The sequence below is a fragment of the Arvicanthis niloticus genome, chromosome 12 (genome assembly GCF_011762505.2).
Source record: "Arvicanthis niloticus isolate mArvNil1 chromosome 12, mArvNil1.pat.X, whole genome shotgun sequence".
NCBI lineage: Eukaryota > Metazoa > Chordata > Mammalia > Rodentia > Muridae > Arvicanthis > Arvicanthis niloticus.
In genome coordinates, this window is record NC_047669.1 from 20,903,617 (window position 1) to 20,917,452 (window position 13,836).

General features: G+C 42.8%; 1 protein-coding gene across 25 annotated transcripts in view; it reads right to left on the bottom strand.

Annotated features, from left to right (window-relative positions):
• Kalrn (kalirin RhoGEF kinase) overlaps nt 1–13,836 on the bottom strand; it is a 592,635-nt gene that overhangs the window by 286,538 nt on the left and 292,261 nt on the right. For all 25 annotated transcript variants that reach the window (XM_076942866.1, XM_076942849.1, XM_076942848.1 and 22 more), the window contains exon 11: nt 4,322–4,513. In XM_076942866.1, coding sequence (XP_076798981.1) covers nt 4,322–4,513 — 192 coding nt within the window. The remainder of the gene's footprint in view (nt 1–4,321; nt 4,514–13,836) is intronic.

Below are 13,836 nucleotides of genomic sequence, written 5' to 3' on the forward strand. Positions count from 1 at the left end.
AAGATTCACATTCCTACTGTTTCCCTTTATCAAGTAGCTCTTGTCTTGAAGTAGCTGTGAAAAAGTTGTGATTCTGAGACTGAAACGGCAAGTACAGAGCCCGCATGGGTCTGCATCAGATCCTTTGCGTATGTGTTATGGCTGCTGGCTTGGTGTTCTTGCTGGACTCCTAACAGTGGCAGTGGGTGTGTCTCTGACTCTTTCATCTGCTCTTAAAACTCACTTCCTTCCATTAGGCTGCCTCTTCCAGCCTAGATCTGAGGGCTTTTGTCTTGTCTTTTTGTGTCGTGTTTTGTCATGTTTGGTTGTCAACTCTTGGAGATCTGGTCTTTTCTGAAGAGAAAATGGAGGTGGGGGGGCAGGTAGGAGGGAGGGTAAGCTAGGAGTGGAAGGAGACTATGGTGGAGATGAAAGAAGACTATTTTCAATAAGAAGTTTGTGATTTGATAAAGATGCAATACTCAAAGTTCTCAAAAATAATAGTAAGTTAAAACTGAAGTTGTGATTTTTGAGGGATTGTGTCATCATGCAGATACAAAGTACTTGCTAATAGGGTGGTTCACGATTGCATATTGAAAACAGAAACATATGTTAGTGATTTATTTCATTACTTATCTGTAGATGCGTGTTTCTATGTATGTGCATCTGCATGCAGATACCCATGAAGCCTAGAAATCATTGAGTCTCTTAGAGCTCAAGCCACCCAGGATGGATGCTGAGAACCAAACTCAGGGTCTCTGAGAGAGCAACAAATACTCTTAACTGCTGAGTCAGCACTCTCGCCTAAAAGTATAGTTTTTAAAATCAAGCACAACACCCTAAACTTCTTGGTATATTTATTTATAGTCTATATGTGATCAAAATTGTGCTCTTGCTGGATGGTCATGCTGTTAATGATCTTTGGCCATGTGGGTTACCAAATGGCTGGGCAATACTCTGTCACATAAGACGCACCATGACTTGTTTAATGAATTGGTGTGAAACATTTATGTGGTCTCTAACTACTCAAGACTAAATAGCACTGGGATGAAATGATCAGATTATTTCAGCCTCCAGACGGCTATGGTTGAAAAGAATCCACAAAGAAGGTGAATAGGATCAGAAAGACTTTTTAATCTGAGGAAGAATTGAGGTGGAATGTTATCCTATTCATATCTTCTGTTTCCTTTCTGATCCTAATTAGAGTGAACCTTTTGGTATGGGAAACAGACAGAGGCAAAATTACGAACTTTGGTTTGCACAGACATAGGGAGTCTAGATTAAATCACTGATAAAGATGTAGTGTATTCAGCTGTTGCCCAGAAACCATCCTGTGATGACATTCTAGTATATGTTAGCACTAGGGCAAACCTTTAACAAATGACTGGAGGGAGAAAGGAAAAAATGGGGGAAGTAAGAAAGGAAGGTGCTGAGGGGACCCACCACAGCATCAAGGCCACAGTGAGCTGGGCGGCTTCTTTTTCATTTACTACAAGTCACTGAAGGGATGATGGAGAGTACAACCCTAACAGTAGACCTGAATGTTCATCCTACTGTAAACAGAAGGCCAGACGTTTGTCTTAGAGTCAAGCAGGAGTCAAGGGTGAATGGATCAGCACCAAGGACGGGGATACTTGCAAGGTCTGTGAGATGGCCAGTCTCAAGACATATTAACCTGGAAAATCAAACCCCAGGAGTGATTTTATCAGAACACTGAAGCTTGCTTCACCTGTCCACTACAATGCACTCTGCCTGTTCTTCAGGTCCCCAGGAAAGCTCCTGCTGGAGAAGGTACTTCACCCTGCTCCTTTTTAATTAATTAATTGGTTAATTAATTAAACTATGGGCATCACTCTCTTTTCTTTGCCCCAGGGTTTTCCCCCACCTTTTGGTAAGACTATTATCTTCCCATTGTCAAAGAACACAAGCAAGACTACATTTCTCAGCCATGATCTACCTCCTCTTCAAGTCCCTGTACAGGAGGAAGAAGAAGAGGAAGGGGAGCTGGAGGGGGAGAGCAGGAAGAAGAGAAGAAGGAGGAGAAGGACAAAGAGAAGAAAGCAGAGGACAGGTGGAGACAGCAGAGGAAGAAGACAGCTATAGACAGCAGTTAAGAGTATAAGCATGTCCAGGCTGAGTGTCCTTAACCCACAGATCTGAAATCTAAAATACTCTGGAAATGTCAACTCTCTCACTGCATTATTTCAGATTTTGGTATCAGGGATGTTGGACAGGATTTCAGACGGTGCTTGAAACTGCACCACTGAGACACTGCATAACCTTAGACAAGTTCTTTCCTTAACATTCCTCACTTAAGATTATGAATAGTAAAATCTGTAAGATTATCACAAAGATTACATAAGGGGATATATTTGGCAAGTAGCAGTATTATTTAACAACACCAAGGCTGCCTAATACACACTTACAATGTTTGTACTTACAGTGAGCCAGACCTTGAGGGAAGGAAATCACCTATACTGTTTCAGGCTTACTTATTATTATTAATTATTAGCATCAACATCTAATGGGGGAAAAGTGAAACAAAACAGAAGGAAAACTTGGGTTTACATTAGAATAATAACATACTTTGAGCATCAAGTCTGATTAAATTATTTCATAAAGAAGGAACATTAGTGACCTACACAAGCTTATGTGGTTTCTTAAGAGACTATCTGGAACAGAATCTCAGTCTCTTAATTCCACTCACAGAAGGCAGGAGATGCTGTTACACAGGGCTCAATGCCAGGTTGCCCTGTGGGGAGTGATCCTGCAGTAGGAACTGGCCTTGTCTACCACCTCCAAACAGGCCACAACCCTGTGACCCTCTGGAGGAGTGTAACTCCTGTTCAGTCACACTCCAGGGCTTTACCCACAGGCCCTTAATGACAAGGGAATCTACTTGCCTTTGATTTCTGAGATTGTCATTAAGAGTCAAGTGAGCCACAAGCAAGCAGACAACTAGGCAGGAAGCCCTGGATTACAGTTAATCCTCTTGTTTCCCAGACACTCTTCTGAAAGTGGCTATAGGTCCCAGGGGGATGAAGCAGAGGCAGCTTCAGGGGGCTCACCAGGCCTCCATCTGCCCAGGGGAACTCAGCTTACAAAACATTATCTCTGCATGTTTTTCTCTGATAGGTACTGCAACGCTCCATGGTGGTTCTGACAAACTGTCAGAAAAGCCTGTGGATTAGTTTCAGCTAGGCTTTTTAATGCACTCCCCAAACCAAAAATCAACTTAATTAAGTAGGGTTATTATTTTTTTTTTCCTGAGCAGCAATCAAACCTTAATTAATACCCTATTAAAATAAATTCCTAGGGGAACATAAACATTTGCATACACCGAATGAGTTCCTCTGCCACGGATGTTACCACACAAGATGCTAAATGGGCCTCCTTCCAGTCCACTTACTCAACCCCAGCCTGCCCCTGTTAGTCAGAGATGGAGAGCAATCACGGGTCTGCCATCGCCTTCTCCTAGGGACCTCTGCTCTGCCAAGCACATTGCAGGCTCCCCCTCCCCTCGCCTTCCTCCAAGTGGTGAATGATTCTGTCTTGGATTTAGTCCACCTGATGTGAAGGGCATCTAGGTCCGGCTTCCTCCACTGCCCATCATCCATCTTTCTTCCTGACAAAGTAAACATCAATTTTAATACCCGCCTCCCTGCTCCCGAGCTGCAGACCCTACGGAGAAGACCCAGTGTTTTAGACAGTGAGTAAAACAGTGGTAGTTGGGAGTGCTTGCTGCCAAACCTGACTATCTGGGTTTGAGCCCCAGGATCCACGTGGTGGAAGGAAAGAGCCAGCTCTGTCAGGTTGTTCACTGACCTCTCCACGCTTAGGAAACGGCACAGAAGTATTCTACTTCCCCCAAATAAATGCAATACAATTTTTATTTTAAACAATCTGTAATATTAGAATGGAACACACCTGCAACATCTGAATGCTCCTCGCTAGGAGCAAAGACAAAGCTGACAAAGTTCTGAGACTAGTTTTTGACAGGGAGAAGCAACAGAGAGAAACAGGGTAGGTGGTGGCCCATTTTTGCTTTATACCCCCTCTTTTACCTACTATTTCTATAGCAGAGATTTGGAAATGTCTTGAGCTGCAGGTGGAATGTTCTAGTTTAAGTTCCTAAATTCTCCTGCCTCCACCACTCTTCCCTTCTCTGGAGAGGAGAGGAGGGAATTTGCTTCATTTGGTACTGACCTAAATGCAGGTTATCAGAAGCAAAGGACTTGGAGGCTACTAACCCCTTGCCTCTTGGGACACTGGTTAGACCCCAGCCCTCGTTCCTCAGAGCCCAACTATCTTGCGCGGGGCACCTCGCCCCCTCAGCCTTTACCTCTTTGGTGTGCGTGTGGAAAGAGACCGACATGTCCAGAAGAAGCTTCCGCTGCTCCACTCTGCGCACAAAGTCTTGGATGCGCACCTCCAGGTGTCGGGCTGCCTTGTAGATCTCCTCCGGGTCACATTCCCCAGTCTGAGCCAGCTGCTCCGCTGCTTCTAGGAGCTTGTCCGCATTGGTGTATGTATTCTGCCAGCAACAAAAGTGAGGCAAAGTCAACTCGCAGCCAGGGAACAAGCTTCGCGCCTTCTCGCAGCTCACCCTGGGACTCCCAAAGGAGTGGGCACAGAGGGCGGAGGCACTGAGCCGACAGCTCCCTGATCTGGCACCACTCTGACTGCGTGGGGCTGGCACCTCGCCTCCAGGCAACCAGTGGGCTGCTGCGCACAGCAGGCACTAACTAGGAGCCTTGCCTGCTTCTGGGATGTCTTGGAGGTGCACTGTCTCTAGAGATAAGAAAGGAGGCCTTCGAGAACCTCCTTACCCCTTCTGCTCAGATTCCCCACCCTCACAAAGCCCCTTCATTGTCTTCACATCTCAGGCTGCTTCTGCGAGAGTCGGAAATAGCACATCCACAAGGATGCTCTGTGCTTCTCTATTCGAGAACCATGAAAAACCGCCAACTAGGAGGCTTGTTTTGTCCCCGCCCACCATCTCCCCTTCACTCTGGTGTTTATCTTTTGGGAGGAAGGGAAGCAGGCCAAAAGCAGGGGGAGGGGATATAGAATAGTTCCTTTGCCCCTGTGAAGGTTGGATGCTTGCAGGCAGCTTAGCAGGGGATCTGGTGGGTTTGTTTATCATGAGCTGCTACGTCCAGTACATACACGTGTGTGCTCATATGAGTCTCTAATTCCGTCAGTACACACTACAGTATTCTCACCAGCATTTAACACGTAACCCACTTGTAATAATTGCCCGTCATGATGGCAGCCACTGCTTTTAAAGTAGTTATGATATCGTGAATGCAACTTTTCCTAAGCTGGTTACTCTTAATCTGACACATTCTGACATCCGGCCTGTGACTGGTGTACATAGTTACCCATATCCACCAGGTCAGCACACTGCCCTGTGGTGAGGAACTGGTGCTTGATATGTGGCTCTAGAAGCAGAAGCCATCATCAAATACAAGGTGAGCAGAGAACTGAGAGGCTATGGCAAAGGCTGTATGGACCTGAGTCTGCCTTCCCCGAGCATCCGAGTGTTACAGGATGAATTATGGCCTGACACTAACACCAAGGTGACCCTCTGAAGGCTTCTGACTTGGCTTCTTCATTACTGAAAGTATGAAGCTGATGATTAGGGATTCCCAGAGAGGTCCCAAGGGGTCCTTAAGGCATGCAGCTTGACAAGCAGCTGCCCGAGGCAATGTCCTAATGTTGGCCAGAGAGGACTTAAAGGGGAAACATTACTTGTGCCAACCAGGCAATTCACAAAACGACAAACAGACAAGCCTGGTGTAAAGAAAGGGGCTTTTCCACAAATGTAAAGAATGTTAATTCTATAGAGCACACGAAAGAAGCCATTCAGAGTTATCGGAGAGTGAGGATGGGAGGCAAGGGAGAGGAGGACTCCGAGGTGATGAGCCAGGGTTTAACAATAAAACAAACAAAAACCAGTTGTTTCTGGGTTGGATATAATATTCAGTTAATAGACCCATATATCTTGAGAAAGCTTTTTTTTTTTCTTTAAGAATTCCTCAGATTTCCACCTTGAACCCTAGGGAATCTCAGATGCACAAAGAAACCCGAGGTTAGAACTCTATGTTTTATACAACCAATAACATTCCGTTGCAAAGTTCACAAGACAAGTGTGATTACAAGCATGATTTAAAACCAAGAAGCACCATATCCTTATTTGCTAAGGGCACTATTGGTTTTAGTGCAGGAAGTTCTGGTTCCCAGAAACCCCCTAATTCCAGGGAAAATAGGTTGGCTGGTCATCCTAATACTAATAGCATTACAATCATCTCAGGGGGACAGAATCATGTAATCTTTACTTTGTTTCAAAGAAGAATAAAATCATCATTGAGAAAGATAACATGACAAGACATAAATGAAGCAAGCAACATAACAGATGACTGGGGACTAAAGTTTCCTGGCAAGAGACAGATGTTAAAAAGAAAATGAACAGCAAGCAAGGACAACAGCTATAATAAACAAGGATTCCACCTTGTCAAGAACTATCCTAAAATCTTATGCATAGACCCCCTTTAATTTTCACAATAATCTATGAATTAGTACATTTTTGATATGAAGAAACCATAGAGAATTGCTGACTAAGGTCACACAGCTTCAAGATGGTAGCACCATTACTGCCTTGCTCTACCTCTCCCACCGTGGAGGCAGATGTCTGTGGGTAGGTATGACTTGTCAAAGGAGGAAGGGCTCAGAAATAAGATACTTTCTTCATGTCCCAGGTACTTATTGCATGCTTATCCCACACCACAGTTGTTATCACTCGGCAAAGGGACCACATGCATACATGCCTCCTAATGTGAATCCCTTAGAGGAGGGTTCTATATCTTATTCATCGTTGGTTCCCCTAGGCCAGAGCTGTGTCTGATACACAAGGAATATATCTCTACTAATTGTTTGTGGAGTGGGCAAGAATAGTGAGTGGTGTGTGAGTGTGGTGTGCCCAGATAACTGAGCCAATCCAACTAAAACTGGAGAGAGGCAGAATCAGGCTGAGTAAGGTGGAGAAGAGCTGGGTGACGGTTTCATAGAGAAGAAGGGCTGATATAGACAGGTAGAAAGGCAATGTTGTCTATGCTAGAAGCTGAGCTCTCTGCTTCGTCTGTGCCCAACCTTCTCCCTGGTTCTTACACAAAAGACCTCTCAAATCCAGATCCAGCAGACTGCCTGTCTACTTAAAAGGAGTTATGTCTTCTTACACCCTTGGATAAATGACTTAGTGTGGCATACGGAGGTCCTTCTTCATCTGACTTCCCTGTCTTCCCCTTCTGTATTAACACACATCACCTGCCTATATACCATCTGTAAATCAGCAGCTTGCCTTTCAGAACCTTAGGCGATGACTTGTGTGTGTACCATGGCATCTACTTCTGTTTGGGGTGCACTTTATTTATTTTTCTACATGACCAACTCGCATTCACCTCTTAAGACCCTGCTTCAGCATCACTTCCACTAGGAAGTCCTCCCTTGTCCCATTCTTTTTCTGAAGGCTGACCTAGGAGCCCTTTTCTGGGTTCCTGAAAGTGACCTATACTGTCCCTCACTCCCACACTTTCTCCAACAAGGCCACACCTACTTAAACAAGGCCTTTTCTCTAATTGTGCCACTCCCTGGCCCAAAAGCATATACAAATCACTACACCCTGCCTCCTATCATACCATATTCTCTGCTTCGGGCCAGATGGTGTCTTCCATCTTTTTTCCTTCATATCTAGTATTAAGAAAGTGTTCCATAAGCTAAGATGGGAGGAGTACAGTGAGGAGGAGTAAGGAGAGGAGGAGGAGGAGAAGGAGAGGAGGAGCTAGGTGATGAGAGAGAAAGAGAGAGGGGGCCAGACATGGAGGCGGATATTCACATGTCTCCACCAGTCAAAGATAGTTGATATATCTAGATTGGGTATTAGGTTACACTTCTGATTGATATTGAGCATCACCAAACTTATAAAGCCTTTGGTTGACATAAAAAAAATTGTATAAAAGTAAAAAGGAGAAGAGGGTATGGGTTAGGGGTTTTCTAGGGAGGGGAAATGGGGAAAGGGGATGGCATCTGGAATGTAAATAAAATATCCAATAAAAAATAAATTAAAAAAATAAAATAAAAAATAAATTAAAATTAAAAAAATAAATTAAAAAAAAGCGAAAAAAGGAGGAGGAGGGATGGGATAGGGGATTAATTGGCAGGGGTGGGAGATGGGGAAAGGGGATGACATCTGAAATGTAAATAAATAAAATATCAAATACAGAAAAAGAAAGTGTTCCATAAATATTAGTGAATCATTCGATAAATTAATAATAAGTCAATTGCCACAAATCCTGATATTCAACTCTGATCCCCATATATTATCTGATATAAGACTTTACATGATAAAATTCACGTTGTTCATTCCCATTTAGGTGATCTGATTACCTGGTCCAGTCTTGAAATAAGAATCTGTTCAGAGACTATTAATTGAAATATTACCAAAGAAATATGCTGACCCTAAATCAGGACAAGTATTGACAAGAGATTTAAGCTCACCTTCTCACCAAATCAACAATGGGTGCTGCCCCCGGGCCAGGCTTGACCTCACTCTGACATAACTCTTGGCCTGTGTTAGCTTGACATCATCTAGCCCCTGCCTTGGCCCTGTGCCCTTGCCTGTGTTTTCCACCTGGCATGCCAAACATACGTTCAGTGCTGGACTTTTCATCTCCCAGCTATTACACCTTTTATAGAGGGCCATGGTAGCCAGCACCTCTCGGGCCCTGCAGATGGTTACAAGTTATCTTACTGCTCTTGCTCTTCTCTGTACCAAGCAGGTAAACTACTCCCGATAGTTTAGCTCTCACACCTAAGTTTAATTCCCTACTGTAGCCTTGCCTCATTATCTTTTTTGTTTGCTCCCTAGGTATGTAACAAAACATTCTAAGATAGTTCATCTAAAACTATAGGAATTCCAGCAACACAGACATTGCTTTAGATTTCTTAGGATGGAAAAAAAAGGGCAGGGACATGACTTTTAAAAGCAATGGGGTGAGGAGACATTGAATGAAGCCTCTCTGTAATCATGAGTCAGTTTTCTCAGTGATATGGACTTAGTCCTTTGGCTTTCTATTCTGGGAGGAGAAAGGATGAGGCCTGGAAGTAGCTCTTATTATTCAAAAATACCAGCTAATCCTGGAAAACAGGCTTTATGGAGGACCAGTGGGGGACTCCTCCCCTGACACCTAATAATTATTTTCAAAGCCCCATGGCTAGAACCAACATGATTTGAAGCAAAAGAGGCAAAGGAGTACGTGCATCGAGGTGAAAGGAGCCATGGAAACACGGCACTGGGAGAACGGACTTGTCATGAAACTTAATCATGAACTGCAATATTCAAAGTCCTGAGCCCAGGTTAGCACCTTACAGCTGACGATAACTTCCATTCTTTCCTTACCCTTCCTGGGACAGAGTTCAGAAGATCCATATATGCATGTGAAGCTACCTGAGGTTAGATCACCAAAACTGGTTAGATAATGGTACCCAGGACTCATACAGGGCTAGAAATAGTATTTGTTCCGACCACTCAGCCCCCCAAAACCCTTGAGGTGCATGGGATATTGGTACAGTATTCAGGAGGGTCTTGGCTTTGAACAGGTAAACTACATACTGCTTTGTTTCTTGCCTATCAAAGTTTATTTTTAAAGATTTATTTATTTATTTTATGTATGTGAATACATTGTTGCTGTCTTCAGACACACAGCAGAAGAGGGCATTGGATCCCACTACAGATGGTTATAAGCCACCATGTGGTTGCTGGGAATTGAACTCAGGACATTTGGAAAAGCAGTCAGTGCTCTTAACCACTGAGCCATCTCTCCAGCTCTGCCTATCAAATTTTAAGATGGAAAAGGATTGAACTTTTCCAAAGTCACATAATTGTATCCCAGAGAACTTAAAGCACTCAGCAATGGTCAAGGCAAATTTCACAATGACTAGCACAGAAAAGAAAGAAAAAAGTCCATAGGCATAAAAAAAAGTGGAAAACAACCCATGTGAAGAGAAACAAAAGTCAATCAAGACAGACACAGAATGCATATATAAGTTAATATATATTATATATTATATAATTTATATAAAAATTATGCATATATGTTAAAAACAGTGAACAGTGATTTAAAAATAGTCCACTATATCTATATTGCACATATTTAAAATACAGAAGAGAAATAGAATATTTTAAGATTTTTACTCTCAGTGATAAAATGCATTGGATCACATTAGCAGCAGATCAGACACTGCAGAAGACAAGACTACTGAGCTTTAAAACGTAACAGTAATGTGGGCAGCGATCGGGACATAAGGTGAATAAATTAATCAATGTGGAACACATAGCAGTAGAAACTATTCAGAAGTGGAGATGAGCACAGAACAAGCATGAGGACCTGAATTCAGATCCCTGACCCAGGCAAGATTTTGGGTGTGGCAACGTGCATCTAAAGACTCCGGTATTGGGAAACAAAGTCAGAAAGATTTCTGGAGCTCATTGGTTAGCCAGGTTAGCCAATTAGAGTGAGCTCCAGGTTCAATGTGAAACCCTGTCTTAAAAATAGGATGGACCAAAGTGTGGGTGCTTCAGTCCTTCTTAGAAGGAGTAACAAAATTCTCATGGAAAAAATATGGAGACAAAGTGTGGAACAGAAACTGAAGGAGGGGCTGTCCAGAGACTGCTCCACCTGGGTATCCATCCCATGTGCAGTCACCAAAGGTAGATGCTGATGTGGATGCCTGGAAGTGCATGCTGACAGGAGCCTGAAATAGCTGTCTCCTTAGAGGTCTGCCAGAGGCTGACATATACAGAAGTGGATGCTCAGAGCTAACCATTGAACCGATCATGGGGTTCCCAATGGAGGAGTAAGAGAGAAGACTGAAGGAGCTGAAGGGGTTTGTGGCCCCATGGGGAAAGCAACAATACCAACCAACCAGAGCTCCCAGGGTCTAAACCACTAGCCTGGGAGCACATAGGGAGGGACCCATGGCCCCAGCTGTATATGAAGGGGAAGATGGCCTTGTCGGACATAGGTGGGAGAGGAGGTCTTTGGTCCTATGAAGGCTGGATGCCCCAGTGTGGGGGAATTTGTGGATGGGGAGGTGGGAGTGAGTGGGTGGGTGGGGGCATATCCTCATAGAATCAGGAGGAGGGGAGATGGGATAGGGGGTTTCTGGGTATGGGGGGAAATGGGGAAAGGAGATAATATCTAAAATGTAAATAAAATATCCAATAAAAATTTATTAAAAAAATAATAAAATGGCAACAAAAAATAGGATGGAGAACAACATGGGGGACATGTACCTAATATTGACCTCTGGCCTTCACTTGTGCAACCCCTCTCCAAAGCCACCCCCCCTTCCACCATATATAGCAACTATTCAGACTGAAAACCCAAGAGAGAAAAGATAATTTTAAAACTGAAGCATCCATAAGGTATGGCACACTTTAAGTAGGCTAGTGGCCATGTAATTGAAATTTAGCAAAACCTGTAAATTCACAAAAAACCCTCAACACAAAAAATGCACAAAAAATTATACACATAAAACCCAGATCAAAGAGAGAGAGAGAGAGAAAGAGAGAGAGAGAGAGAGAGAGAGAGAGAGATCTTAACAGTAACCAGAGAGGAAAAGGCATGCTGTACACAGAGGACTAGAGATAAGGAGGACACAGACTTTCTACAGACACAGTACAGGCAGATGATGGTGGAGCAGGGTCCTTAAAGCACTCGATAAAAGCCCCTGAAGACTGAATTTTATACACAGCCAAGCCTTTTTCACAAAGGTTAGATACTTTTTCAGATATACAAATCTAAAATAATTCTTCATTAGCAGACTTACATGGCCAAAATATTAAAACAAGCTCCTTCTGGGACTCTAGAGATGTCTCTGTGGGGTAAAGGGCATAACCTGAGTTCAGGTCCTCAGAACCCATGAAAAAGCTAGATGTAATAGCACAGGCATCTGTCATCCCAGCATGCCTATGGGCAAACTGACGGTGGAGGAGAAAGGAGCATCTTCAGAAGCCTAGGGAGCAGCTAGCATGGTGTAAGTAACAGTGAAGAGACCCTATCTCAGACAAAGGAGAAGCTTAGGGATCAACATCTGAGAGTCTTCTCACCTTTGCATGTCCAGGTCAACATGCATGTACCTGTATCCACACATGAATGTGCATGTGTGGGCGTGCGCGCATGCGCGCGCGCACACACACACACACACACACACACACACACCCTCATACACCCACATCGTGCACATACATAAAGTAAGTAAAATAAAGAACATTCTTTGGAAGAAAGAAAAACAGTGTTATTTGGAAAACTGGATTTATACACAAGAGTGAAGAGCCCTGGTGATGCTGACTGATACATATGTCCTTCCCTATCACGGACATCTCTTTTACTTATAATTGACTGTTTAAACAAAAATAATTAATCTAGTGTGGAATTTTAGCAAAAGTTTATATAAAATATATGGCAACAACAGCACCAAATTTTAGAAGGTAAAATGGAAGCATGCAATAGAAAAGTAGAGTATTACTTGTAAATAACTATGATAAGTTTAAATACTGTCTACCTTAAAGCAACTATTCAGAAGCTAAGAAGCCAATGAAGGAGATAGAGTCCGTCATCAAAAATACTCAATTCATTTTTGCAAAAGGCAAAACAGAAGAAAGAAGGCAACATCACCACCAATGAAAGACAGAAAGCAAGCCAGGTGTGGTGGTGCTTACCCTAAATCCCTGCACTGGGAGGCAGAGGCAGGCAGATCTCTGAGTTCAAGACCAGCCTGGTCTACAGAGTGAGTTCCAAAGACATCTAGGGCTACACAGAGAAACCCTGTCTTGGAAAACCACAGACAGACAGACAGACAGACAGACAGACAGACATAAAACAAATGGAAACAAGGTAAGAGACTCAAGGCCCCAACAAGTATCAACTGTCAAAATACCATAGCCACAATCAGTGCTATCAGGTTGGGTTAAAAAAAAAAAGTCCAAACTGTATACTATGCAGAGTGCTGTTCAAATATATAGGTAAGCTTAAGGTAAAAAAAAAAAAAAAAAAAAGGATTTAAAAATAGTACAATGACCATAACCAAAAGAAAGTTGTGTGGTTATATAACCAAAAGATACACTAGACTTGGGAGTGTCTATATTACTATGTAAAAAGAAAGTCATTCCATAATGATCAAAGGATCATTTATCACATGTACAGAAACATTCGAAGCATTTATATAGATAAAAACAAAGGTTCACAGTACAGAAAACAGACTCTGGTGATTATGCAAGGAGAAAGATACAAATGCACAGTTACAGCCAGAGATTCCAGTTCCCTCTTTAAGTGAGTGAGAACAAGGAGAGATTTGTTAACTTCTGTGGAAAATCTGCTCAACTGCAGCAGACCACACACTCTTTCTGAGGACTCATAGAACATTTACCAAGACAAAGCTTATGTTTGTATATAATGGCAAATTCGAAGGGACACACATCACCTTTTTTTTCTGACTATAATATAATTAAATTAGAAATTAATGAGAAAAGTATCTATGGAAAATCTCCACACTATTAAAAACTAAATAGTATATTTAAAATAGCCAGCACCAATTAACCCAGGTGCCCACAGGACGCTGGCCTTGTGTTAGGGCCTTACCTACACAATCTTCAAGTTAAGGGATTGACAACAGAGATGTGCTATTAATTTCATCTTTAAAATGAGGAGTTGAGGCTCAGAGTTAAGTCTCTTCTTCCTAGAATGTTACATAACAACAAAATATGCCAAATCTAAACTGTAAACCTCAAAGCACTTT